The sequence below is a fragment of the Emydura macquarii genome, unplaced genomic scaffold (genome assembly GCF_026122565.2).
Source record: "Emydura macquarii macquarii isolate MOO-44397 ecotype Brisbane River unplaced genomic scaffold, CSIRO-AGI_Emac_v2 contig_2246, whole genome shotgun sequence".
Classification (NCBI taxonomy): Eukaryota; Metazoa; Chordata; order Testudines; family Chelidae; genus Emydura; species Emydura macquarii.
Window position 1 is genome coordinate 2,199,871 of NW_027132383.1, and position 27,544 is coordinate 2,227,414.

At 57.1% G+C, this 27,544-nt stretch overlaps 1 protein-coding gene across 4 annotated transcripts; it reads right to left on the bottom strand.

Moving 5' to 3' along the window:
• Window positions 1–7,208: 7,208 nt before the first annotated feature.
• On the bottom strand, window positions 7,209–27,270 carry LOC137161106 (TBC1 domain family member 20-like). Of its 4 annotated transcripts, none has more exons than XM_067560172.1 (8): window positions 27,219–27,236; window positions 25,662–25,742; window positions 24,880–24,914; window positions 23,862–24,048; window positions 10,500–10,601; window positions 10,059–10,200; window positions 9,165–9,349; window positions 7,209–8,357 (listed from the first exon to the last, which is right to left on the bottom strand). In XM_067560172.1, the coding sequence occupies exons 4-8, from the start codon at window positions 24,044–24,046 to the stop codon at window positions 8,102–8,104; spliced, it is 870 nt and encodes a 289-aa protein (XP_067416273.1). In that variant the 5' UTR covers window positions 24,047–24,048; window positions 24,880–24,914; window positions 25,662–25,742; window positions 27,219–27,236; the 3' UTR covers window positions 7,209–8,101. The 4 variants fall into 4 exon arrangements, with proteins under 4 accessions (XP_067416273.1, XP_067416272.1, XP_067416270.1 ...); XM_067560171.1 differs by lacking the exon at window positions 27,219–27,236 and adding an exon at window positions 27,179–27,192; XM_067560169.1 differs by lacking the exon at window positions 24,880–24,914 and having other exon boundaries at window positions 27,219–27,270.
• Window positions 27,271–27,544: the final 274 nt, after the last annotated feature.

Consider the following 27,544-nt stretch of genomic DNA (forward strand, 5'->3'; position numbering starts at 1 on the left):
CTGTAATAACCAAGCTCTATATGTTCTGTAGGGCTAACCCCAGGTAAGCACTGGGGATCCCTTGCTTATGCCTAGAAACCCGGCCCCAACCCCCCACCATCCAAGCAGCAATGAGAGCCAGTCCCTCGCTGTCAGGGGTTTTTATTCCCCTCCTCCCTTGGGCTCTGAGCTGCAAACTCAGCTGATGAGAGGAATCCACTTGTCTGCCTCATCTGCAGTAGGGGAGGGAAAGCAGAGCAACAAAGGCTCTTGTCCTCTTTAATATTCCACACTCATTCAGCAGGTGTCCCTGGGGGGGCAGGATGTCACCTCCTGTTGGATACCAGCGCTTCACACCAGTTAATGGCTCTCTTCTGCCTGGTGATTTACACCGTTGCAGAGGCTCACTGTACAACCGCTCAAATATTCCCTTCCAACATGGGCGCCAGATGTTAGACGTGAGCTTAATGCCGGCAGCAACTCACAAGCATTCCGTAAAGTCTAACCACAGAACACCGACTGGGAAGCGTCCTGCCTATTTGAACACAACTGCCACACAGCGACCCAGACTGGTTCCAGCCACGCATTTGTCAGGCTTGAGCTGACACATGGGCCCTTGGCAGGAGCTGGCACCTGGTCTCCCAGTGCCACAAGTACTAGGCCAAAAGAAAAAGCTGCCTCCGTCAGCACACACAGCGTTACATTAGGGGTCTAGGCTGGCAGAGCTCTACCGGCCCAGCATCTGTAGTATAGACAAACCACAGTGGGAAAGAATTGAACTTGAATATTGCTCGTACCTGCTGGAAAATGCTGATTTTTAAAGAAGGTATTTTCGTGGCAACGTTTTTCTCGGCATAGCCCCAGCTGTTGAGTATCTATTTTGAAAAATGGAAAATTGTCTCTTTAAAATGTTAATTAGCCTCCGTCACACGGACACCTGTAAAGGGCTGTGGAGTTATTCCTGGCAGCTCCAGACACATTGCTGGCTGGTCAGCTACTGTTTCGAGCCTGTTACAAGGCAGGGTGACAGTTTTATTAGACTACGGCAGCACTTCTTACTGCTCCTTCTCCTATTCAGCACCTTCCACCTGGCTTCTCGTTCCAAAGATCCTCTTCCCTTAGCCTGGTCTGAAACGCTGGTGAAGTCAGACTCACAGGAGATAAAGGTTGGAAGGGAGCTCAGCAGGTATCTAGTCCAACCCCCTGCTCAAAGCAGGACTAACCTCAGCTAAATCATCCCAGCCAGTCAATGAGTCCGTCTGTTTGCCCCACTGGGAAATGGATTGGATCGCTTACTAAACAGGGCCTGCTGCCTACAAAACCCTGGTGTGTTTCATGGGTTGCTGGAATAATCTCACAGCACGGCCGGTCTGTTCACGTGTCGGAGCTCTGATTAATGACTGGACCCTGGTCTGCACGACAGAGTCAGGTCCATGCAAGGCAGCTGACGTTGCCCTGACTCCGTAAGTGTCTACACTAAACCGTCGCTTCTGCTGAGATAACGTGCCCGCTACGCTGACGTAATAATGCCACCTGCACGAGCGGCCCCGAGTCGATGTCAGTGCAGTGAGGGTGACGCAGTGTCAGTGTAGACACAGCCTTGCTTACGTCGACGGCTGCTGGCTTTCAGAGGCTGTCCCACAGTGCCCCACGGGGGCCATTCAATCGGTGCAAGCGCCCCTGGTGAGGATGTGCACTGCCGACACCCGGCGCAAAGGGCAGGCATGCAGAGAGGTGTAATGACTGTAGCGGCTGTATGCCGCCCTACATGAGGGCGCCTTACTTTTGCAGTGTAGACATGCCCCCAGGGGTCTAGTGTGACCAACAGCGCCTGACTAACAAAACTAAACTAAACTAACGTTTACAACAAGTGGCAGACAAAATACAAAATAACCTCAATAAATACCATTTACAATGACCCACTTGGCCCCTTTCACTGATTACTTAGCTCCAAGAGTTTGGCGCAGGTTGGTTACCTCTCCGACAAAGCCGCGCCTGTCTTGGGATTGCTGGCTTCCTCGGCGCCTGCCAGTGATCAGTCTCAAGCATCACTTGTTGGGTGGGCCGTGGAGTTTTTTTTGCATTTAAACAAAAAGGTTGAGCTGGAGGGACGGCTCCGCTTTTATATCGCTAAGAAAACCAAACCTTTCCATTAGAGCTGACTAAAACTGCACGGCGCTCTTTGGAAGAACCTTGTGACGGTTCCAGAAATGCTGACAGGCCATGCGTCAGGGTTCCCGGCAAACGTCACCTCTGACCCCCCTCTGATGCCCAGCAAGGGCATCCCTGCTCAGGTTTCAAGCCTTAAGTGATAACCTGAGCCCAGGCCGGTGTTTCAGCTCAGAGCCTGCATGGCAGCCCGGTTGTATCAGCTGTGCTTTACCGCAGCAGGTCCGACTGCCCTGCCCCGCCCTGCCCCGCCCTGCGGGTCTGCGCCCACTGAGAGCAACGACAGAGGTTACTCCTTTAAGTAAAAGAGTCATTTATTAGAATAAAAGCATTCCCGAGCAGACATAGCTCCCAAACAGTAAAGCAGCCGGCACACACAGCTGCTTCCCAGGTGGCTGCCTATTCTCCATGCGGGGACCTGGGAAGATGAAGTCCCTATAGACGCTCTCCTCTCCGCTTGCTTTTCTCCCTTTCAGACATCCCTGGCACTCTCTGCCAGGCCCTGGTGACTCATCCCCTGCTAAGGAATACAATCACCTTTTAACTGTTATAGCCCTTTGCTTCCCAGCCTCCCAGCCCAGCAACACAACGGTGCCATTTCCGACCGGAGCCTGAAAGTCTTTCAAGTGTGTGTGTGTGTGAGTTTATTCTAGGAAGCTGTTGTCACCTTCCGGTACCAGCCCCCCTGAATTTGAGCATTACAGGCGTATAAATAAGTATTTCACTGCCCCCGTGTACAGTCATATCCCCTCACTGACCAGCTGCATACAGAGCTCAGAACATTCTTACAGATCCACTAGCCACTATCCCAAGGCAAGGGATGGAAATTATTTTAAGGTTTCCAGAAATGTTCATATATCTTAGCCGACATTAATGGAAGTTTAATGGGACCCATAAGGGCAGCCAGTTCAAACCCACTATTAAAAACAAAGCCAACCCTTGTTTTCTGTTCCCCATTCTTAACGCACTTTTTCCTTGTGACGTGGATTTAGTTCGGTCAAAAAGGAGCAGAAATTCCCAAAGTCCTCAGGCTACAGCAAAGGCACAGATTAACTAGCGTCTTTTCCACGCTGTGAAGACACATTGGAGGTACCCACAGCTGGCAATCCAGCACTCTTCAACAACAGCACGCTGAGGGTGTGCTCAGCCCCCGTAGCTATTCAGTCCTTGGCCTCTTACTGAAACATCAACAAAGGTCTCCCGGAAGAAGGCTGCATTAGTTTAAAAAAACACCCTGGTTCAGAGGGAAAGTCACAGCAGCTATAAAATACATAACAAATGGAAGAAAAGGGAAATCGATAATAATGAATATAAATCAGAAGCAAGGAGACAAGGAAAAAATCTATGGCCAGCAGAGTTAAGGACAATAAGATGGAGGCTTTTTTAAAGTATATTAGGAACAAAAAGAATCCAAACACTGGCACTCATCCCTTCATTACTGGATGGCAATGGTTGCCTTAGCAAGAATAATGCAGAAAAGGCAGACATATTCAATAAATATTTTTGTTCTGTCTGTAGTCATCCCATGTAACACTATTTCCAGTCCACTAATATCTCAGGAGAATATTAAACAGCAGCTACTGAAGTTAAACATTTTAAAATCAGCAGGTAACGTGCGTCCAAGAGTTTTAAAAGAGCTGACTGAGGCTCTCACCTGACCATGAATGTTGATCGTCAGTAAGTGTTAGAACACCACGGCCGTTCCGCTGATGTTGTGCCAATATTTAAAAAGGGTAAACAGCATAACCAGGGGAATTAGAGGCCTGTCAGTCTGACGTCTATCCTGGGCAAGATAGTAGAGCCGCTGATATGGGACTCAATTAATAACAAAGTAAAGGAGGGTAATCGACTTAATGCTGATCAACCTGGGTTCATGGAAAATAGTTCCTATCAAACGCACTTGATTTTTTTTTTTAATGAGATTACAGGTCGGTTGATACCGGTAATCATGCTGATGAACTATACTTAGACTTCTGGGCATTTGACTTGGCACCGCCTCACATTTTGATTAAAAACCTAGCAACGATATACAATTTAACGTGGGCACACAGTGAATGGATGACTGATGCATCCCAACAGGTAACTGTAAATGGGGCCTCATCGCTGAGCAGGTGAGTTTCCGGGGGGGGGGGTCCCACGGGGAGCAGATCATGGCCCTGTACTAGGTAACATTTTTATTCATGAGCTGGAAGAAAACAAAATCATCACTGACAGCTTCGATGCATGGGAACTGCTGGAGAGGACAGGTCATTGACCCAGCGCAATCTGGGTCACTCAGGAAGCTGGGCGCAAGCAAGCAACGTGTGTTTTAATACTGCTACAGGGCAATGCATACAGCTAGGAACGAAGCCACACAAAGTCAGCCACACTTACAAGCTGGGGGGCCGCTATCCGAGGAAGCAGGGACTCAGAAAAAGATTTGGGGGTCCTGGTGGATAAGCAGCAGTTTAGCCACTGATAAACTCCCCCTCTGATGCCGTGGCCAAAAGGGCTAATGAGAGCCTGGGATGCATCAGCTGGGGAATCTCACGTAGGAGCCGAGAGGTTTATTTTACCTCTCCAGTCGGTTTTGTTGTGACCGCTGCTGGAATCCTGGGTCCACTTCTGGTGCCCTCAAGTCCAGAAGGATGTTGAGACATTGGAGGTGGTTCAGAGAAGAGCCTCGAGAGTGATTAAAGGGTTAGAAAACCTGCCTTACAGCGAGAAACGCCAGGAAGGGGCTTTTCGATCTAGCAGAGGAAGGTCTCACACCAACCAGTGGCTGGACGATGACGCTAGACCCACTGAGACTGGAAACACAACACACGTTTTGGACCGCGGATGCAATTTCCCAGGGGTCCTGGCAGATTCTCCGCCCCAGACACCTGTCAGCTCCAGGCGGGCTGGTTTTCTGCAGGCTCTGCTCCAGGAATGGTCTGGGGCAGGTCTCTGGCCAGTGTGGTGCTCCCCACATGGCCCTTCAGAGAGGGGTTGCGAGACCCCCCCACTGGCCGTGCGAACATGGCACCAGGCTGCACCCAGCGTCTCTCCCGCGCCCCAGATTCATCCTATCAGCTGCACCCACCACGGCCCCCGCCAGGACCAGTGAAAACTCTCCTGGCAGCTGTGCCCCACTGGGTGCTGAGACCCCCTGCACCCCCCCTGCCCAGCTGGCTCCGTGCACCCGCCCTGCTCGGTGTCTCCTGTCTGCCTTCGGTCGGGAGCTGCGCTGGCTGCCCTCTAGCATGACACACCGGTGGCCCTCGGTCCCCTTCCCTGGCCCCGCGGGATCCCACCACACGGCCCGGGGGAGCTGTGGGAATGTCTCCCTGGCGCCCGGTATGGTTCACGTGCTGCCATGCAGCCCCTCTGCCCCCAGAGGTGCCCGGCAGCTGAGATTCCCGCAGGGCCAGACTGGCCCAGCCAGCCCCTCGGTCTCTGAGCCCCCGGCGCCCCGTACCTGTACCATGCCAGCACGGCAGGGGCCGCATGGGGCACCCCTCACTCCTTGCTCTGCTCAGCATAGCTATGGGCGCACGCTGGCGTCCTCCGCCCACGCTGCCCTCCCAGTCACCGGACACGGCCGCCCCGGCAGCGGGGGAGAAGCGCCTTTACCTCGGGGCAGGCTGGTGGCGGGAGCCCAGGTCGCACCACCACTGGGTCGGCGTCGCCCAGGCCTGTTGCACTGAGCAGGCCTCCCCTGTCGGCAGGGTCTGTCTCGCGTCTCCAGCGGAGGAATCGTAGTAAGCTCAGATGGCTCCTGCCAGAGCCCGGCCGCCAGGCCTGGACTCACACCCCTCCTCGTGTCCAGTCAGGGAAGGGGTGCGCCCCTCTCCCGACACCCAGCGCCGCATGGCACTTGCACAGAACTGGCAGCGACGCCAAAATCCCTGCCCTGCCCAGCCAGTTCCCTGCAACGCCCGCGTGGCGGGAGGGCGTCTGCAAACCTCTCCAGGGCAGCTCAGCTGTGCAGGCAGGCTCCGTGGCGGGGACGGGGAGCCACTAACTGGCCGTGCCCAGGAGGGGGTGGGGTGTTAGGGATTCCCCTGGGGCAGGGCTGAGCTCCTCACACCTGCGAGGTCGCACAGGTCCCCAGGGCACAGCCAAATGCCCGCGTCTTCCAGGCCGAGACCCCCCAGGGCCTTAGGTTTCCACCTCTGCCGCTGGGGCAGCTCCAGCCAGCCCCCGGAGAGGAGAGCCAGCAGGAAGGCCCGAGAGCAGCCGAGGCTGCGTGGGAGGCTGAGGCCTGGGGGCCAGGCAGTGCCTGGGTCACGCACAGCGGGCGGGTCTGGGTGCAGAAAGGGCTGGGATCATGGCAGGTCAGAGCCGGGCGTCACAGGCAGTGCGCTGGGGCCAGTCTGCTCCGGGCTCCCTGAGCCCCCTCTGCCGGGGGCAGGGAAGCGCCGAGGCGGGTGGGGGGTGACTGCCAGCATGGCTCCACCAGGCTCGGTCCAGCCAGGGCGCCCCTCTGGTGACGCTGGCCCAGGAAGGGCTGCAGGGCCCAGCCCGGTGCTAGTGGTGGGCAGGAACCGGGATCCCCTGCCCTGCAGCGCCGGCTGCTTTGTGCCGATCCCCTGGGCTCCAGACCTTGGGTACCCGTGGAGCAGCTGACCCCCATGGCACAGGCTCTCCAGAGCCCACGTGGCACGCACAGCGGCAGCCCCCCTGCTGCTGGCATAGCCCCGTAACGACCCAGGCCCAGGCGGGGCCTGGCTTAGCAGCTCCCGCCCAAACGCAGAGGGAGAAGCAGCGAGCGGCAGCCGGCAGGGAGCGTGTCCAGCCCAGGCCGGCCAGCCACTCGGCAAACGGGCAGCTCCTGGGGGGCAGGCACCTTGGGTCTGATTGTCAGGGGTGCTGGGCACCCAAAGCCGCCACTGGCCGCCCTGGCGGGGGACGCTGCTCAGCCCCATGGGAAATCGACCCCGGGGGACTCCCAACCCCCCCCGAAAGTCAGCCTCTCTCTGCTCTGCCCTGCTGCAGGGGCCGTGTGGGTGGAGCAGAACCAGCCCTCCTGCGCCCGCGGCTCCTGCTCTAACGGCTTCCCTCGAACCCGCCCACCCCCGCCCGCGACACGCAGGGCGCCAGGCTGACATACTTTATTCACGTGCATGCCCGCTGCTCCACGCAGGGGGCGGCCCGAGAGGCCTCGTGTACCGGGCACAGCGGGGCCCTTCCCAGTGGCAGCCTGCCCTCCCTGCAGCCGGGGGCTGGGCAAGGGGAGCTGAGCCTGCTCGCTTGCTCTGCCACCTCTTGGTATGGGCAGGGGGAGGCAGGACCCACTGGCTGCTGCCCCCCTTTGGGATCCCAGAGCAGACCAGGGCGTCCCAAGCCCAGCTGCTCCCACAGCGCCTCCAGCTGCTTCCAGGGGAGGAGGGGGCCGTTTGCACCATCCTGCCAGGGGAGGAGGGGCTGTCTGGCTCTCTTCCTTGGTCCTGTGCAGAAACACGCCTGCAGCTGGTGCTCAGCAAACACGACCCCCGTGTGGCCAGCAGGGCAGGACCGGCCGAGCCCTGCAGCAGCACAGCCGGCGGGGCAGCGGCAGGAAACAGGGAGCTGGGAAAGCTGTCTGGGGCCAGCGTGGGACTAGTGGGTTAGTGGATTTGTGCTCTGCTCCTCTGCAAGTGCCCCAGGTCACCGTTCCAAGCTTCCACACGGGCGAGCCGCAGCGTTAGAGCCCCAGCTCTCATACCGGGCGTCCCATCCTGCCCGGCAGGCAGGTCACCCCCTGCAGGGCCACGAGCGAATGGCCTGGCCTGGCCCGGCTCAGTTCCGTGCTGCTGTGGCTAGTGCTTTGGCTACTGGCCGCTCTGAGCGGAGCACATGGAGCTGGTCTGAGCTCGGCCGCCCAGGCGCCGGAGACAGTCCGACGAACGCAGCCTGGGGCGGCACGAGGCGGCAGCCTCCCCCTGCGGGGCCGTGGCTCCGTGGCCCGGTGCACGTGCCTGCCGCCGAGTCCCGTCTGGCTTGCCACGCACTAGAAGAGCTGCAGTAAGAACTCGGGGGCCCACTCCAGGGCGGTCTGCGTGACGGCCAGAGCCGCTGCCCCCAGCGTGGCCGAAATCCCCCACACGGCTGCTTTCACCAGCGGGCTGTGTCCGGCCGTGGGCAGGAGGGCACCAGCTTCCTCCACGGCGTGGGCACCATCCTGCTGCTGCTGCCGGCGCAGCACGGCATCCGGGCGCTGGTGGGAGGCGGCCAGCTGGAAGGCAGTGAAGGAGCCAATGGAGATGCTGGAAAAGGATGGGGAAGGAGCAGGTTAGCACAGCGGTGACACGCCCGGGTGGCCAGGGGCCGTCTGGGGCTCTCCCCACCCAGTGCCCAGATGCACGGCCTGCACAGATCCCAGCAGGCAATTCCATCCTCAGTGCCGGCCCGCGCTGCAGTCTCATCTTAAGAGAAGGCAGGAGGGCATCTGGGAGGGCACCATCTGCGTGCAGCCCCCTGGCTCCTGGCTGCTTGGCCGGGCCGGGCTGGACAGCCTGGGTTGTTGCCCTGGGCGGGAGGGAACTGGACCCGCCCCCATGTCTGTGCTTATGTCACTGTCGAGGGGCCGGAGACCCAGCGGCACAGGCCTGGGCGTCTCTCAGCCCCGAGTCTGCACAGGGACGGGGGGAGGAGGGAGGCGGGGGATGTGTGAGACAGCCGAGCTCCCCACTGGCGTTCAGAGACGCCACGAGCCAAGTGGGGTGCCCGGTCCTCCCCACGCCTGGCTGCAGCTGCAGCATCTCTGAGAGCGGGGCCAGGCTGTCCGCTTTCTTGCTGCTCCAAGGGAAAACTGACCAGGGGTGTGTGAACCTGCCCCCTTGCAGCACAAGGAGGGTTGGGCAGCCTGGCGGCAGCCCTGGTACAGACACACCCCAGCCCTCATTGCCGGGGGGCGGGAGGGGGGAAGAATTGCAAGTTTCACCAGACACTCCTGCCAGGGCCCAGGGGCAGCCCCAGGCCCAGCACTGCTGGAAATGCCTGGGAGACCATTGGGGGCCCGGCCCCCATCAAGCACCAGTTCCCCTCCCCCCCGCTGCCCCGTCCTCCCTCACCTCTTATGGTGCTGCAGGGCGGCTTGCTTCGCCAGCTCGGCGTGCGGGTGCCGCTGGAAGAGCCGGAGGGCCCGAGAGATGAGGCTCTCGTACGGCAGGTTCTGGGGAATTTGGGACAGAAGGTGGTGGACGCTGGGCATGTCGCAGTCACAGGCCAGCACCTCCTCCTCCCGGTGCAGGACGATCTGCAGGGAGAGCGCGGCATTGTCACACGGGACCTGGGCAGAGTCCCAGCCCAGAGCCTTCGGAATAGCCCACATTCCCCAGCCCAGACAAGGGCTCTGCCCCTGCCACGCCCCATCACATGGATCTGGGTTTTATACCACGCCCGCCACCCTGGGGCGTGAGCACCTGCGCTGTCCACCACTGACAAAACAGCCACCTCTGGGGTGGAGCACAGTGGCGGTTTAGTAGCACACAGTGGCTGTGCACCGGTTTGAGACAGGAAGTGGAGGAGAACCCTGCCACCCACTGAAGGTGCAGGGGGAGCTGGGAGACAGAACGCAGGTGCCCTCAGGGGAGTGGGCTGGGACTCCAGGTTAAGCAGCTTGACTGACTACAAGAGCCAGAGGATCGTCAGTGAGCATCAGTGGCCAGCGCCTAGCTCCGCAGGGGGGCAGTGGGCCCAGCGCTGGCCCCTCCTGAGCCCGCCCCACCCCGCAACAGCTCAGAGCTCTCCCAGCCAGCTACCGAGCTGTCCCAGCCAGTCAGCTGGGGAGAGCTGACCGGGGCCAGATCTGGGGAGGCTCTCTGGCCTGGTCACACTGGATGATAACAACGGGCCCTGCTGGCCTTGGAGGCAGTCTGGCTGCAGGTCACCTGCCCCTGGCAAGCCCTTCGGGACCCCCCTCCCTACTTCCTCCCCCCCCAGCTCCGCTGAGGCCGCGGACGTACCACGGCAGCGATGTAGACAGGCAGGAGCGGGTGTGAGGCCAGGAAGAAGTCATAGAGGCGCAGGATGTGGTGGAAGTTGGTGAGGACGTGGCCGTACCACGTGATGAGCCAGCTCAGGGCGAAGATGGTGCCCACCTCTGCCCTGCAGACACGGGAGAGAGGGTCTGGCAAGGCGCTGCCCATCCCCATCCTGCCACTGCCCCTTCCCTGCTCCAGACACCCTCTCCCCCACCGCTGCCCTTGTACCCCCATCCCGACCCACGGCCCCCACCATTGCAGGCCCGGGCGTCTCCCCCACACCCAAACTGCAGAGCCCCCCCAGCGATCTCAACCCTGGGCCCAGCGTGGCGGCGGGCAGCTGCTCGGCCTGGGAAGCGGCAGAGTTGGGCAGCACACGTCCGCACCGCCCCTGCCCCGCCCCGCCCCGCCCGGCGCCGGTACCTCAGCATGAAGTCGTGGAGGCGGGGGCTCTCCCGCTGCAGGATGGGCATGAGATAGTTCAGGATGTGCTTGGTGCTGTCCATCGTGGGGTCCATGAAGTCCCTGAGGAGGGGGAGAGGTTAGAAGAGGTCAGAGAGGTGTCCCCAGCGAGTCACCAGGAGCATCGAGGGGCGTGATGGCCAGGCTTGGACCCAGGGCGGATGGAGCAGTGCATGCTGGGACCCGGAGGCTCCATAGCGCCCAGCACTCAGGCCTGTCTCCAGGCCACGCTATGGCCCTTCCCAGCCTGGCAGGCAGCGACTTGCCAGGGCGGGCTAGCACAGCAGGGGCCCGGTGACCCAGGAATGGCTTAGGGGGCACAGAGGGGGGCGTAGGGGTTACAGGGACGTACAAGCCAGTTCACCCAAGGTGCCATGTGAGGCCTCGAAGGGCAGAGTCGCCCCGGCCATCCATGGCATCGCCGCACGCGTGTGTGGCTGTCGTGTGAGGGGCTCTGGGTAGACACTGAAAATTGGTTCTCAAGGGCTGCGTCTAAGGACCGGCAAAGGTGCAAAGCAGGTTTCCTGCCAGCCAAGAACCGTGTGTGTGCGCCTGTTTGCACGCGCACTAAGCGTTGTCTGGTTCACAAGGAGACTCCTCTCCCCAGTCTGAGCCAGGTGCTAACGCAGGATCATGAACCCTTCAGAGAGAGGAAGGTAACAGGAGGAAGGAAGCAGTGGGGGCAGGACGGGGCCTCTCTTGCACAGCAGAGCTTTGCTTTACGACATTTGCGGGGCACAGAACCCCCTGGCACCCTTCACCTAGGGAGTAAATGGACAGCAAGTTTGCTTCATGGAAGAGGGCTCAGCCTGCTGGGTTAAAACGAGTGGAGAAAACCTGGGGCGAGGTAAGGAGGGCAGCCTGCTAGCTGGGCGGCGTCGTAGGAGGCTGAAAAGTCCCAGGGGCGGCTGTGCTAGTCTGTGTACAGCAAAAACAGCGGGAGGCCTGCAGCACCTTCCAGACGAGCCAAGTGGGCTGCAGCCCACGAAAGCTTCTGCCTGCAGAAATGACATGTGTTAGTCTACAGGTCTCTTGCTGCTCCAGGAACTGGTGAGGGTTTCGTATGTGACCGTTTGTCTCCAATATTCTCACTCCCTGGCACCTGAATCTCTGTCCTTTGATGCTAACCGTATTCCTGTTGTCACTATATCTAGGTGCTGGGTGCTGGCACAGTGCTGGCCTGAGCTCAGTCTGACCAGCTGCTGTGGTGTGTGCGCGCAGCAGGCCTGGTAATTCTGGATCAGGGCTGGGCACTGCGCAGGGACGCTCCGCGCACTCGGGGTTGGCGTGTGCCTAGGGCTACCTGTGCAGAGAGAGCGGGGCCTGCGGAGGCCTGGCAGGCGGGACTGGCACTGCCAGAGGCTGCTGCTTTCAGGGAGCTGAGCCCCAGCAGGCAAAGCCAAGATTTCCTCACGCTACGGGCAGGTGGTGGTGAGGGGCCTCCAAGCCGGGGTGCCCCGAGGAATGTCACAGGGCCGCAGGCGGCAGATCTTAGCCGAGGATCGCACTCCAAGCACTCCAACAAAGGAGGGTGTTAAATGAGTGAACAGGGTAAAGGGCAGAGCCCACCACGAGAGCCGGAGTGCAAGGGTGGGATGGGCTTCCAGAACCAACACGACCCAATTCTCAGTGAAGCAGCCACACGACTCTCGCTGGCAGAGACGGAGGGTCCAGGAGATGGAGACAAATGGCTGGGAACAGAAGCTGAAAAGCAAAAGCTGGAGGGAGAAACAGGCAGCAGATACGGCTGCACTCCAGAGAGCTGGAGCTGGAAGACAGAAGGTGCAAGGCCTGAGAGGCAGAAGCCCATGAAAAAGAGGAGGAGACGCTGCACGCCCCAGGCATCCTGGCAAAACCAAGGACAGGCCACTCTGTCCCTCCAAGGACAACTCCTCCCCACAGATCACACGGCTGGGACAAACTGTCCTGGTTATGGGAAACTGACTGCCTGGGGGGAACATCTAACCACCTTCAAAAGGCTCTGCAGGGTGCGTAACATCCCTGATGACTGGGGAATGACTGTCCCACTCTCCAAACTGCCGGGAAAGCTTTTCAGGTGTTTCATGATGTGGATGTGAGGCAAAGGGGATTTTCTGTTCTATTTTTAGAGTCCTAGGTGTACCTCAGTTTCCCCCTCTACTTTGCATTGCTACTCAGTGGATGCAAAAGGGTTAAGTCTGCTCTTGGGGTGGTGCAGGGGACAGGAGGTGTGTGTCGGCCCCGCAGTCTGGGACGGCCTGAATGGGTCACTAAAGGGCAGAGCGGAGGGCAGAGGCCAAGGTGGACCCATATCAATGGAAAATCTGACAAGACAATGAAAACATTGACACCTAGCAACCAACAACCCAGAGGAAGGAGACTTTTCCCTCGCCGCGCAGCAGGGAAGCTGAGCAGAGCCAAGCGAGAGAACCATGTGGGACTATGGCGGTAAGTGCTGGCATTTGCAGAGGCATGGAGGGCTCGCGCCTTGCGCTGACAAAGGGACGGAGAGAGACGGAGCCTGGAATGACGCCCAGAGCAGCGTGGCTGGCGGATTGCTCTGGCGCGGCCAGATGGGCCATGTCTTGACCTTTATGTCTCTGTGCTAACCTCAGGACTCCCGTGCTGGGTTCCAGGTGACTACTAAATCCTGTTCCTTTCTAAACGTCCGCCTTGTGTCACTGCAAATACTGGCGGACGTGTGTTGGGCCCTGCAGAGCAGACGGGTCTCTGGCCACGAGTCTGTCTCAGCTGGACTCGCAGGGCAGGGCTCACCGCATGATGCAGGAGGGCTGGAGCCCAGAGGCCTAACTTTGAGGATGAGTAGGACCGCCTGGGGGGTCTGGCACACTGACAGGTCTCTCCAAGGGACTGTTCCAAAGCTGGGGCACAGTACAGAGCCTGGAGATCTGTGACAGGATGTAAATGAAGCTAGGACGTTAAAATGTCCCTGATACGAATTCAGGAACCTCACAAAGGCTGATAAATCGTTACGTCATGGGGAACAGGTGCACAAAACGGTGAATGATTTGGAAAAAAGAAACGAAGAGGGCAGCGCCCCGTGCCCAGCTGGCAGATCTGATCACGCAGGAGCCGCTCTGTGAGGGCTGCGCTGAGGAAGTGCACACTGCCCGTGTGGAAGCAAACCCCAGCATCAGTGGAAGCAGCTGCCGAAATAGCAAACTTGTACATGCAAGTGAGACTATATAGGGGGTGCAAGCCTTAAAGGGAAGGGCAAAAAATCTGGAGTAAAACTTGGCTCCCAGTTTGTCCCTAGGAATAAAGAGGGGGAGGTAAGTCCACACCATCCCAGTATCGGCCCCTGGCTAGTAACACTAATTACTGGACCCCAGCCCAAGGGGGCCCAAGAAAGTGTTACAGATGTGGGCTCCGAGATCACATGAAGAGGCAGTGTCCGAAGAGTGAGGGTTCCCATGTCACCCCCCGATCTGTTCAGGGTAACGCAGCTACCCTTGGGTCAGAGTCTTCAGTAGTGGTAGCAGCAGTTCTCGGCCCTCCTGTCCGGCCTTACCTCCTGGAGGCAGAGAACATAAAAAAGGCAAAAGCAAACCGTGGAGTGGGCCGGGCTGGCGAGACATGGGTGCTCTGATTTCCCGGCTCAGGAGAGTGACTTTTTTCCGGGGGAAGGAAGCGAATCTACGAGTGTTAAGACTGTTTAAAACCATGCTGCCTCTAGCCTGCATCGAACTGGAACGGGAAGGTTTCAGGGGCACTTTGAAAGGGGGGGTTCTCGAGAATCTCCCAGCAGATGCAGTGGCTGGGAACACAGACAGAGCTGTTACTGCTGGGACCCGTAGTGAAAGGGAACAGGTCTCGGAGATCCAGGAGTGAGCTCGGAGGAAGGAAAGGCAGCTGAGTGGGGAGATGAATAGCAATGTGCCTCAAAGGCAGGGGGAGTCCTACCAGTGACGGTTTGATTGGCCCGGTGTCAGGAGGAGGTGAAGGAAGCCGGCAGGACGTGATGTAGGTCAGAAGCAGAAAGAGGCTGTAGGACACCTCACGGCTCCCTTGCCTCTCCCGTCAAGAACCAAGGAAGCTTTTTACGGAGTTGCCATGGCCATGGCAGGCCCACTCTAGAACCCACTAGACAGAGAGGGAAAACATTGATACGGGTGGGGATGGACTTTGCCATAGGTCCCCAGAGGCAGGTGCTGTCGAATGTAGAGGCTAAACCAGTGGCTAAGGCTCTGGTCGCTATATTTAGCAGAGTAGGTTTCCCAAAGCAGATCTTATCAGATTACGGGTCAAATTTCACGTCCTCACTGTTCAGTGAGTTATGGAGGATGTGTGGGGTAAAGCAGCTGAGATCTGCCCCATATTACCCAGAGACAAATGGTTTAGCTGAAAGGTTCAATGTGACCTCACATCTCTGCTAGGAATGGATAAAAGAGGGCAAGCGACTGGGATGTTCTGTTCCCCTCTCTGTTATTTGCTTACTGGGAAGTACCCCAAGAGCCCACGAGGTTTGCCCCATTTGATCTCCGGCCGGGGAGAAAGGTCTGAGGTCCCCTGGGTCGCATAAAAGACTCCTGGGAGGGTGAGGCTGGGGCAGAGGGGAACTGGGGGCTGAAGATGTGCAGTGGTTTAGGAAGGATTTGAAGACGATGATGGGAATGGTTCAGCAAAGCCTCGTTAGAAGCCAGCCTGCTCAGGAAGCGTGACCACAGTGCCTGAGTCGCTCTGTGAGGTGGGCGCCTCGGTGCGGGAGTTACTCCCTAGAAAAAGGTACAGGATGCAGAACTCTCAGGAGGGGCCTTCTGCGGGCATGGACGGGCTTAAGGAGGGTATTTACAAAGTCCAGGAAGGCTGCCGTAGCTCACAAACAGCCGAGCAGCATGCCGGGCACACCCTGCATCTCTGCGTATCGCGGCAGCCCTGGGCTCTGACCGCAGCAGCCTGCCAGCAACCGCCAGCCACTTGCTGGTTCCCAGCAGCTGGGTTACCAGCAGCAGGGTGATCCCCCCACACTCCCAGTCCTGAATCTCCCCAACACATGTGCCCTGCACTGTCCAGCCCCCTCCTGCACAGCTCAGAGGAAGAGGATTCATTGCTCCCGGAAAGAGACAAAACCACAGCACAGCTTATGAGCTTAGCTGGGGTAAATACACCCGTCCACAGTTACAGGGAACTTTTAACAATAGGGCATCGGTTGAGTGACGCCCGGTACAAAGGATAAAGTCAGAAAGGGCTACAAGGAAATGAAAGTGAAAACACAGCTCGAGGACTAAAACCATCTCACAAGATACAGCCTTTGTTCGAGGGGATTTCTCTCACCCGTCATTTTTCTTCCCAGCCACAGCCGGCTTTCCCTCAGTTTGGACCTCCCACAAGAGTAGTAGGTGCTGGTGTCCCTTGTCTTCGTAGGTGAAAGATTTTTGCCTAAGCAGGTGTCTCACCTATACTCAGTTCCAGAGACTTCAATCCCCCCTTAGCTGAAGGACCCAAGCCTTGCCAGAGCTCTGTTCCCTGTCGGTGCAGTGACGGATGTCAGAGATGGCGTCTGTCCTTGCTTATATCTTCCAAAGTTCAATTCACTTGTTTCAAAAGGCAGGATGACCTCATGCTGTCCTTCCCTTCCTGGGGGCTTCCCGTCTCCCTGTTTGATTTCTGTGTAAATGGGCCTTCCATTGTTTCGGATTCCACCCTGCTTCATTTAGACAGGAGACAGATAGAGGACTCTGATTTCTTCCCGTCTGGGCAGGCTGCGCAGCCTAATATCAGCTAGGATCCATAATTCCTTACGTAGTGTTAATACAGACATCTCCCAACGATATTAATCACCAGGGTGTCACAGGCTTTCAGACAAGGCCTCACTCCAGCCACTTTCCGAATACAGTACTATTGTAGAGAATCAGCTGGTTCAGTTATCACCCGAGGTGCCGCCCCTTGTCTTTATAAACCAGTAAACCTTGAAAAGTAAAACCCAGACCAACCTTTTCCATCCTGCTGGATGCAAACATCATGCCGTCTTCTCCCTCACTTGGGGTGAGGTTTGCCTCCACCCCTTGATACTTGACGGGTCTGTTTCTGAGATAGGTAAATACATTCTCATCTTTCAAAGTCATCTGGAAGTAACTGGCAGGGGGAGAAACGCATTCCTTGGTTTAGGGCAGACCTGTTTACCAGCTCTGATGGAGTCCTGGGCTCCGGAACCCCTTGGGACGCAGCCAGTCAGGGCTCTAGTGCTCGGAGTCTGCCCCCCGGGTCTCCACACACCTGTGCAGCTGCCTCCTGACTGGCCTCGCAGGGTCCAGCACCCCTGCTCTGCCAGAACTCCCCCTATGGGCCTCCTGGATGGGACCCTGAGGAGCTCTTCCACACCCCAAAGGGGCCATGCTCCCCACCGTGCAGTCAGAAGCGATTCCCAGCCAGCGTGGGTGTCAGAAGGGTTTATTAGATCTCAGGATCCCAGCGTAGAAAGGTTCCAGAGGGGTAGGCATGTTAGTCTGTGTACAGCACAAACAACGAGAGTCCTGTAGCACTTTACAGATGAACACATTTAATTTCTGCAGACATAAGCTTTTGTGGGCTGCAACCCACTTCTTCAGATGCAAGAAACAGAAATCAGATCGGGTGTGTGTGTGTGTGTATATATATACAGCCAAGGGTAAGGAACAGCACTGGGGAGGGCAGGTGTTAGCAAAGTCCATTCAGTTAGAGTAGATGAGGCGTATTCACAACCGTTGATGAGAAGGTGAGAATGTGTGAACAGTGACAATTATTTCTTGTACTGAGAGAACCATTCCAAGTTCCTGTTCAGACCCAGTCTGACTGTGTCAAGTTTGCAGATCAGTTCCAGCTCTGCAGTTTCTCACTGAAGTCTGTTTTTGAAGTTTTTTTTGTAGAAGTACATCAACTTTCAAGTCAGCTACAAAGTGTCCTGGGAGATTGAAGTGCTCTCTGAGTGGTTTATGGATGTTACCATTTTTTATGTCTGATTTGTGTCCATTTATTCTTTTGCGCAGTGACAGTCCGGTTTGGCCAATGCACATGGCAGAGGGGCATTGCTGGCACATGATGGCATATATTACATTAGTAGATGTGCAGGTGAATGAGCTCCTGATGGTGTGGCTGATGTGGTTAGGACCTGTGATGGTGTCACTAGAGTCGATGTGCGGGCAGAGTTGGCAATGGGGTTTGTTGCAGGGGTATGTTCCTGGGTTAGTGTTGTCGTATGGTGTACAGTTGCTGGTGAGTATTTGCTGCAGGTTGGGGGGCTGTCTGTAAGCAAGGATAGGTCTGCCTCCCATGGCTTGAGCGAGTGAGGGATCATCTGCTAGGATAGGTTGTAGATCTTTAACGATGTGTTGGAGAGATGTTAGCTGGGGCTGTAGGTGATGGCCAGTGGGGTTCTGTTGTTTTCTTTGTTGCTTGCTAGCAGCTTAACTAGGAGTTACAGCAGCAACCAACCAAGGAGCCCCAGAGCCCCGTCCCCGGAGAACCCCCCTCGGGCCGTCCCCCCCTCCCGAGCCATCCCCCTGCCCCTCCCCAGTCCTTTGTCTCCGTCACATGCAAGGTGGCCACTCCTCTTGGTCTCCATCTGTCACAACCTGTTGCAACTGGCTGGGCCAAGGCAGGGGCAGGGGTCCTGGCCAGGTCTGCATAAGTATGTGTGGCTGGGAAAGGCCCATCGGCCCTCTGTGGTCTCTGAAATGATCACACACCGGGTCCCATCACTGAAATACGTCAGTAACATATGGGGAAACTGAGGCGCGCACACAGCACTCAGAGAAAACCCCAAGAATAGCTTTACTTCGTCACAGCAGCTCCCCTGGCATGCCTGGATTAAACACAGGCTGGTTATAATTCTAGCATATTTCCAGAACTCTGAATACCCCCCACGTACATACATACATACATCACGCAAGAACGTCGCTGATCAGTGAGTTATCAGTTTTCAAATTCTACCTCACAAGGCGTATTTTGTACAGAGGTTGTTACAAGAGTGGGTCGGGTGTGAATACAGGGCTGCTTTCGCTCACACCTGGCCCCTTACAAGGCGGGTTAGCCACAGGCTGACCTGAAGGCAGCAGTTCAGAACCCACTGTTCTCCAACATGTTTAATGACATCTGAAATCACTATCCTAAACCCACAGATTAAAGGGCATCTTCCCCTCTCCTTAACACCCCTACTTCCCCCAGTGACTGCTACACACCCATCTGGGTCACCCAGGCCAGGAAAGACTCTGGTCACCCCTGAAGGTGGTCACTCAGCTCTCTTCCAACGCTGAGTCTGCCCTGCACCCAGGGAGTTCTGGCCCACAGCTTTCCTAGCTGGATGAGACCCACCACTCCCATCAGGCTTCCCTGCTCTCAGCAGAGTGCTATTCCCTAGCTGCCCCAGAGTCCCACCGCTCCTAGCTGATCCTGGCCCACAGCACCCTCTCGCCGTGCCTCAGTTTCCTTCACCCAGAACAATAAAGAGTTGTCACCCTCTAAGGTGTGAAACCAGATCGCTGACCTCAGTCTGCCCTGCTCCCAGCGGTGCTCTGATCAAGAGCAACCCTAGCTGTGCCAGCATCTCTCCACACTCAGCAGTTTTTGTGCCACTGCACCTTCCAGCCGTGCCTCAGTTTCCCTGCTCCCAGTGGAACTCTGGCCTACCGATTTCCTAGCTGTGCCAGAGTCACATTTAACACTGACTCAGTTTCCTTGGTGTTGAAGGGCAGGACGTCACACCTGCTGCCTAGACCAGCACTTCGCACCAGTTCACGTCTCTCTCCTGTCTTGTGATTTACACAGCCACAGGCTCCCACACTCAAACGTTCCCTTACCACGGGGGATCCAGATGTTCTGGGGGAGATTAATGCCAGCAGCGACTCACACGCATCCCGTGCAGTCTAAACACTAACCACCTTCTTATCGTTCTAATCCAGGTCTGAACAATACCGACACGCAGTGGGGCCAGACGGGGGCCAGCCACGGATTTGTCAGTGTTCAATGGAGACACGGGACCTTGGCGTGAGCTGGCTCCTGCCCTGCTCCCTATTAAAAGGTACAAGATGCAGAATTCCTGGGAGGAATAGTTGGTAGAAAGGATTAACCGCGTTATTTACGAGACAGAAGGAGGTCCCCCCAGCAAGGCTGCTCCACAGACCATGCAAGTCAGCAGGTTAAAAGCGTGTCACAGACGAGAAGCCATTGTAAACATGATCCGTCGTGCAAAGGAGGATCCTCAGAGTGCACCTCTCATGGATTTGACGGCTGAACGCCACCGTAACAACTCACTCGGGAGCACTGAGTTATGTGACGAGCTAAACTCAGCTGAAAAGGCAGAGGTTTGAGTGTGTTGCTGCGTCACCAGAAGGTATTTTCCAGCAGGCCAAGACTGAGTCATAAAACAGTCCATAAGATTAATTTTGTGGAGCCTCAGCCTGCTCCCAGCAGAGCATATCAGACCATTGGAAAAATGCAGGAGCAAATTGCTAAGGTGATAAAAAGCATGCTGGAAATGGGCATAATTAAGGGTCAAACAGTCCCTGGGCGTCTCCAGTTGTTATGGCTTCCCAAAAGGATGGACCTAAAACTTTCTCTAAACACCACAAAACCTAACACCATGCACACCCTGGGTCCAGAAATGACAGGATGTTAGACACCCTAAGTCAGACAAAATACCTGAGCACGCCAGACCTGAAAAAAGGATATTGGCAAATCCCATTAGATAGCAAAGTGCAGGAAAAACATCTGCCTTCATTGCTGATTTGGGACTTTTTGAGTTCAAAGTGTTACCTTTTGGATTAATTAACCCGGGAGCCTCTTTTCAGAGACTCGTTAATCAAGTGTTAAACAGGACAGAGGACTTTGCACAGGCATTGCAATATATAGCAATTCCTGGCCAGCTAATAAAAACAACTTGGGAACTGTGACGACAAAACTCAAAGATGCAGGTCTCACAGTGAAAGTGTCAAAATGCAGGATAGGAGTAGCTAACCTCCCTTATTTAGGACATGGGTAAAGGACAGCCAAATTTCCCCAGATCCCTTGAAACCAGCCTGTGCCCAGATTATGAGGCAAGCCCCGTCTTCTATATCTTAGCTAACTCTTCACACCAGTCTGTAAATGGTTTCCGTGACACTGTCTGCACTATTGCAGACTGACGCAAAAAGACAAAACCAGACAAAACAGCACGGCAGCCTGTCAGAAAGGTGTCGATGAGGTAAAGACAATGCTTTGAGGAAAGCCCGTTCTTGCCAGGCCAGATTTTGACGAGCTGTTTGAACTGTGCACTGATGCTTCCGGTACCATGCTGGGAGTTGTACCAGTGCAAACAGGGCGGGGCACAAGAAGCATCCTATTGCTTTTCTGAGTAAAAACTGACACCCACTGAACAGAATTATTCCATCAAAGAAAAAGAATGTTATGCAATTGTGTGTGTGAGAGACAGATGGTTCACAACTGTCCATCAGCAACTCCTGTCTGGTCTGACATACTCACTACACCTCATACAATGTTGTCATGGTACAGACCCAAAAGGCATCATGCAATATCTCACTGGAAACTAGTAACGCCGTGGTCATTAATATTCTTGCATGATGTGTACGAAGAACGATGGATCTGGGCTCGAATTATGGTTTTAAAATGTGTTTGGCAAGGAACGCATACACCCAGCCTGCCCTGGACAGAGGAACGGGTGTTTGCTTAGCTGACCAGCCAGGTCATCAGGCACAGACAATGAAGGCAAAGTTGCATAAAAGGTGAATAAAGCTATCACCTGAGCGAGACGGGGAGAGAACTTCTGAACTATAAAGACGTGGGGTCTGAACCTCAAACGACAAGGGACTGAATCAACTGTTTGCATAGGATATTACTGGGTTATAAAGTGTATCAAGTCAGGTCTTTCCTGGAAGCTAATGACTCCTTGCTGATTGGTGTAACTGTGAAATGTCTGTATTAACACGATTGTGAGGAAATCAGGATACTTAACGATATTATGCTTTAAAGTCTGTGACCAAACACAGGGAGAAATAGGTTCTCCCCCAGACAGGAGGGAAGGCAGCTGTCTACCTGTCTCCAATGAAATTAAGCATTTCATTGCACCAAAAACAATAGAAGCCCAATGTACATACAACTCAGCCGGGGCATGGGAACCCAAAAGGAAAGGAAGAAAAGCGTGAGGTCATCCTGAGTCTGAGGACAAAACGGTGCGCTTGGGAAGATATAAGAAGAGAGGAGAAGCCAGCGTGTCATCCATCACTGGACAGACACATGGGGCCAGAGCTCTTGCAAACTGAGAAAGATGGGTCCTACAGCCAAGGGGGTTGAAGTCTCTGGGAACTCAATATAGGTGAGAAACCTCCTTAGGCAAAGACCTTTCACCTAGGAAGACAAAGGAAAGCAGCACCTTGCACTTCTGTGGAAGGTCCTGGCTGAGAGAAACTCAGCCACAGCTAGAAAGACAAAGATGGGTAAGAATCTACCTTGGCCCAGGGCTGTAGCTTGTTAAGTTAGGTCTCAGCCAGAGGAAAGCAGTTGGCAGGTTCTCAAAGACGTTATTAAGGGCACAAGAGCAAACTATCCCACTGCATAGGAAAGACAGAAGTATGGCAGAGACCAGCCTGGCTTAGCCAGGAGATCTTCAGTGATCTGAAACTCAAGAGAGAGAAGTGGAAACTAGGCCAAATGACAAAGGATGGACATAAAAAAGGTGTATTCAGGAGCTCCAATTACGCCTTTCTACACCAGTCTCGCGTTGGGGGTGTCATGCGGGCTGGCTTGAGTGGGGGGACATTTAGTATATTGTGTGACATCAGCATGGCAGAATCATAATAGTCCATGTGGGATATGCCATGTCAGGTACTGTTCGGAAGGTTACAATGTGCTAAGTAAGATAATAATACTTATGTTCATGTGTAATATGTGACATGGAAGTTATAGATGTATTTGAGATGTCTATGTTTCAAATTGTGCTGCCTGGGCAACACCCCAGATAGGAAGGCTGCAGAACAATGGCCTGAGTAATGGCTCATTAAGGCATTCCCAGGTGCAAGGGGCCCAGGGGGAGAAGCCAGCATCACCACTGAGTCACCAGAACCTGCTTACGTGACTCTGGACTCCATTGCAGGCAGCACACCTGAGGAAGCACCAGGACTGTCCCATGTGACTCTGGACTCCATGTTAGCTCCTGTAAGTTTCACAGGCCGCATGGCCAAAAAACAGAGGGTATATAAGATCAAGCCAGAGAAGCCATTTCGCCTTTGTTCCCGTTCAGCGGCGGACTCACACCTACCTCTGGATCTATTCCAACTGAACCAAAGGACTCAGACCCATCCAGGTACTGGATGTGAACCAGAGGGAACTACACAAGCCTGCAACTCCACATTTCTTCCAGAAACCTGATGTAAATGGACTTTTAATCATTTGTATATCTGTGATTTGCTCTAACCCTTTAACATTTCTCTCATGGTTGATTTCTTTCTGTTTACAATAAACCTTTAGTTTTAGATACTAAAGGATTGGCTGCCAGCGTGGGATTTTAGGTAAGATCCAAACTTATATTGCTCTGATGCTGTGGCTGACCCCTTAGGGTCAGAGGGAACTTTTTAGCAAAGAGCAGAGAGTTTAAATAACTGGTCTCTTTGCTGAACCTAGTGGCTGATTTGGGAGCCTGGAGCTGAAATGCAGTAACGGGGGCTGTGTGCATTTGTGTACTGGCTTCTGTGGGGATTCAGAAGTGCAGTTTGTAGCTGGTTGGGAAGCCTGGCTTCAGTGCCACCCACCAGCGCTGGGAGAATCTGCTCTCCTTTTGCAGCCTGCCCTGACCTTGGCATTCTCAGTTGGCTGCCCTGGGCACGGACTTGTTGTCACTATATCTAGGTGCTGGGTGCTAGCACAGTGCTGGCCTGAGCGGAGTCTGACCAGCTGCTGTGGTGTGTGCGCGCAGCAGGCCTGGTAATTCTGGATCAAGGCTGGGCACTGCCCAGGGACACTCTGCGCACTCGGGGTTGGCGTGTGCCTAGGGCTACCTGCGCAGAGAGAGCGGGGCCTGCAGAGGCCTGGCCAGCGGGACTGGCGCTGCCAGAGGCTGCTGCTTTCAGGGAGCTGAGCCCCAGCAGGCACAGCCAAGATTTCCTCACGCTACGGGCACTGTGTGCCCATGCAGCGCCACAGTCCTTGAACAGACGCTGCTCCAAGGGCCAGAGGACAAAGGCTAGTGCTCTGCACTGCAATGCAGGAGACCCGGGCTCGAATCTCCCCAGGGCAGCCATTAACACTGCAGGGGACCCGGGCTGGCACAGCCCCTTACAGCATCGATCCCCGGTCCTAGGCACAGGCTGGCCGAGGCCAAGTCCCACCACCTCCCAGGCGGCTCCACTGGCCCGATACCTGAGATGGTGGGTGGAGAGCTTCTCCAGCAGCGCGCTGCCCAGGCGCTCGCCCGCCACCAGCAGGAGCGTGACGGCGATGTCGTGGTAGCCCTGGTAGTAGTGCAGCTCGGGGTGAGCCTTCAGGACATGCAGGACGAGGTCGATGAGCTGCTCCTGCAGGACCTGGCGCTGGTCGGCCCGCATGCCTGTGCGGAGACGGAGGGTCAGAGCCCCCACTGGGGCCTCCGGCACTTTGCTCCAGCACCTGCCCTCAGCCAGCTGGCCAGAGCCGGCCCCCCATGGAGCCTCCGTCTCCTCCCGCCCTGGCTCCATGGGCTCTGCTTGGGCAGAGGTGCGTGGGAAGACCCTTGGAGAAGAGGTCCCTGCAGTGTCCCCTGCGGCGGCTCAGACCACAGTCCCCTCTAATCCCCTCTGGGAGTTCAGCCCAGCCAGGTCCCTGTGCCCAAGAAAACTGCGCCTGGGGCCCATGGACCTCGCCCTGGGCTCTGTGAGGGGGACTGGAAGCAGTGCCCTAGGAGCTGGGGGGCCCCGCATCCTCCCTCCCCAGCCTGCTGAGCCAACCCGTCCCTCGGCCGAGCCCTTGCTTATGGAGAAGAGGCATGGAGTAGCCAGCAATGCCCAGTGCGGGGTGCACATGGGACGGGAGATGATCCATCCCCGTGTTTGGTGTTGAGAGTCTGTCAGGGCGGGCTGAGAAGAGAGTTGTTTGCAAAGCACAGGGACCCTCTGCCCTTCCAGCCAGACTTGCACGCGGAGCTTCCTCACCAAACCGTTCTTCAGCTGAGCCCCCCCCCCCCCCCGGTGAAACTGGGGTGAGACAGGTGCCCCCCAACCCTCCCCAAACAGCCTGGCACCTGGCTAGCTAGATTCACCCCCCAAGACGGGAGGGGAAGGACGGGGAGGGGAAGGAATGAATCTCTAGGTGGGGGTGTGGGGAGAGGGCGGGGGGCTAGGTTAGCGGACATTCTAAGCGGGCTATGGAGGGGAGCATGGGATCCAGCGAGGGGCACGGATACCTTCCGAGGCAGGCAGCTCCCCTCCGGCACCAGCTCTGCGTGGCAGAGCGAGGAAGAGGCAGGACAGAAAGAAAACACAGTTACCAGGGAGACCCCTCTGCAGCACGGTCCCCACTGCGCTGGACCCAGGCGGGGGCGCGGGGTCAGCCTGGGGAGGGGGCATGTGCCGTGGAGCTCAGTGGTGCCGGGTCTAGCCCTGCATGCGGCTGCACCGGACCAACCGCAGGAGCCGATCCCTGCAGCTCCCCTGGGAACCCTGGGCCCTCCCCGAGTCTTGCAGTGGGGCAGCAGGAAGCAGCTCTCATGACGTGGCTGTGGGGAGGCACTTAACCCTTCCCTGGCCACTGAGCTAAGAGCAACTGCTCAACCCAGGAATAAGGGCATGGCCCCTAGGAATGGCCCCTGCCCACTTTGACCCTCCTCTGAGCCCCCGCACAAAGCTCCCCACCCCCTCTCACATGCCCCGGGTAGCAGGAGACCTTGGGTCTCCATCCCAGCAGCGGAGCCTCTGGGGGGAACAGGCGAGATAAGGGGTGGTGGGGGACATGCAGACTTTCTCCCCTCAAATCCTCCTGCCCCCCAGCACCTCCAGCCCATATGCACCAGCAGCTCCCCCCCAAAGCGCGCCACAGACGGCGGTGGGGCCGTCAGGCCGGTGTCACCTGGGACGAAGCGATGGCCGACCCCGGCACATGGCAAGGCTCTACCCAGCTCCACAGCCAAACCTGGCACCAGGGAAGCTCGCTGCCCTCAGGCGTGCCCGGCCCCGGGGCACGTCTCACCTTGGGGGAAGCGGCGCACGGAGCGGCTCACGTCCAGCTGCACTTGGTTGTAGTCCTTGTGGTTCTGGCGGACAGCCCTGCCTGGGGAGAGAGGCCACGGGGTGAGGGGAGATCCCACAGTCCCACACACACACCCCCACACACACCCCCACACCTCTCTTCTCAAGGAGCTGCCGGGCTGACCCGGGGGTTTGGAGCATGGGCCCCAACTCGGGCCCCACCCAGCCCTAGGGGCTGAGACCCTCCTCGCTGCTGCCCTGGGAGCCCTCCTTGGCTGGAAGGACAGGGTCAGCCTGGCATCAGGAAGGTGGGAGCTCGGGCAGCCCGTCTGAGCCCTTGCCCTCCAGGCCCAGATCGCTGGGTAAGGCACGGCCAGCCAGCCACACGGCCCCAGCTCAGTGCCCCCCAGCCAGCTCTGCTCTCCAGCGCAGTGCGGGGCCCGCACCTGCATCCAGCTTTCCCCACGCTCCGAACAGCACCAGGCTGGTGAGCAGGGCGGGCAGCAGTACCACAGTGGCAGGGAGCGCTCTGTGCTGGCTGTCCATCACCCTGGCCCCAGGGTCTGCCAAGGAGACGAGGAGCGGTGCCAGCTGGCGGGCACAGCACATGGCGAGAGCTAACGAGGCAGACGTTAGCCCCAGCTCTGACATGGGCTTGGGCAGGTCTCTTCATCGACCTGGGTCTTCCTCGTGCCTGGCCGCTCCCCAGGCTCGGGGTCTGCAGAGTGGGGGGGCGGGTGGCGTCACAGTTCCACTCCCAGGGGGGCGAGGATCAGTCAGACCAGACGACACTACAGAGATGGAAACTGCTCCCAGCACCCAGCTGACCTGTGCCAGCTTCTACGGCAAGTCCCTTGCCCAGGCCTGCGTCACCAGCCTCTCGCCCCAGCCAGGCTCAGTGGCTGAATGAAGCTGCTTGTAAGTCCACCGAGCCCACCAAGACTATGCCAAGGAACCCCAGAAGGTGCTGCAGGCAGGGCCAGGTGGCCAGGCCAGCGCCCCGAATCCTTGCTTTGCAGCTGCTGTAAATGCCTGGGAGCTTCTTCCAAAGAGCCGGATGCCTGCAGCAGCTCTCAGCACGCAAAGCCGCCACCGCAGTGACCCACGCGGGCCACTCCCGAAGGCCTTGGTAGCCACCCAGGTTTAAACAGCTTCTCGCCACTCCAGCCCACCACCTCCCAGGTCTATCATGAGGTGCCCCCCACAGGGACCGGGAGCCCCAGCATGCACTGCTCTGCCTGGATCGGAGCAGGCGAAATGTTACTGAAGCGCTGTGTGACTACGAATTAACCCTGGAACGCCATAGCCCCAGTACAGCGCTGGAGAGAGAACCCAGGAGTCCTGGCTCCTAGCTCTCCCGCTCTAACCACTAGGCCTACAGCATCTCCGCACATAACCAACCGTGCAAGGAGACCCAAGCACTTCCTGCTCACAGCCCGCCGCCAGGCAGAATTCACCGGCGGCCGGCAGCCCGGAAAGGCGCTGGGCCGCCCAGCAGTGAGGCTCTGCGGCCCGGACCTGGCCTGGGAGGCAGGTTATGGGAGTTGAGCCTCCATACCTGGCCTGGGAGGCAGATTATACACGTTGACGCTGAGCAGCTTTGGCCAGACCTTCCTGCGGATCTCGTCGGTGAGCAGCCCCCCCTCGCTCACCGCTGCCCCCCGCAGGGTCTCCACGGCCACGGGGTCGCTCGTCAGGGCCTGGTGGATCGACAGCAGCTTCTGCTTCCTCTTCGACCCGAGCAGCTCTGCCAACAGGAAAGAGACGTTCACCCTCTCAGCCCTGCCCAGCCCTGCTCCCCGGCCGCCGACACTGGGCCTTCCCCCCCTGGAGCCTTCTCCCGGCTTCACCTCCGCTCACACCCCTCCCGGCAGTGCCAAGCGT

Bases quoted from the DNA above. Each gene is read 5' to 3' on its own strand.
- LOC137161106 (XM_067560169.1), bottom strand. From the start codon at position 24,046: ATGCGGGCCGACCAGCGCCAGGTCCTGCAGGAGCAGCTCATCGACCTC. The intron at 10,602-23,861 runs GTATCGGGCCAG...CCCCCTCCTCAG, and splicing joins CTCTCCACCCACCATCTCAG to GGACTTCATGGACCCCACGA. The intron at 8,358-9,164 runs GTGAGGGAGGAC...ATCCTTTTCCAG, and splicing joins GCCCTGCAGCACCATAAGAG to CATCTCCATTGGCTCCTTCA.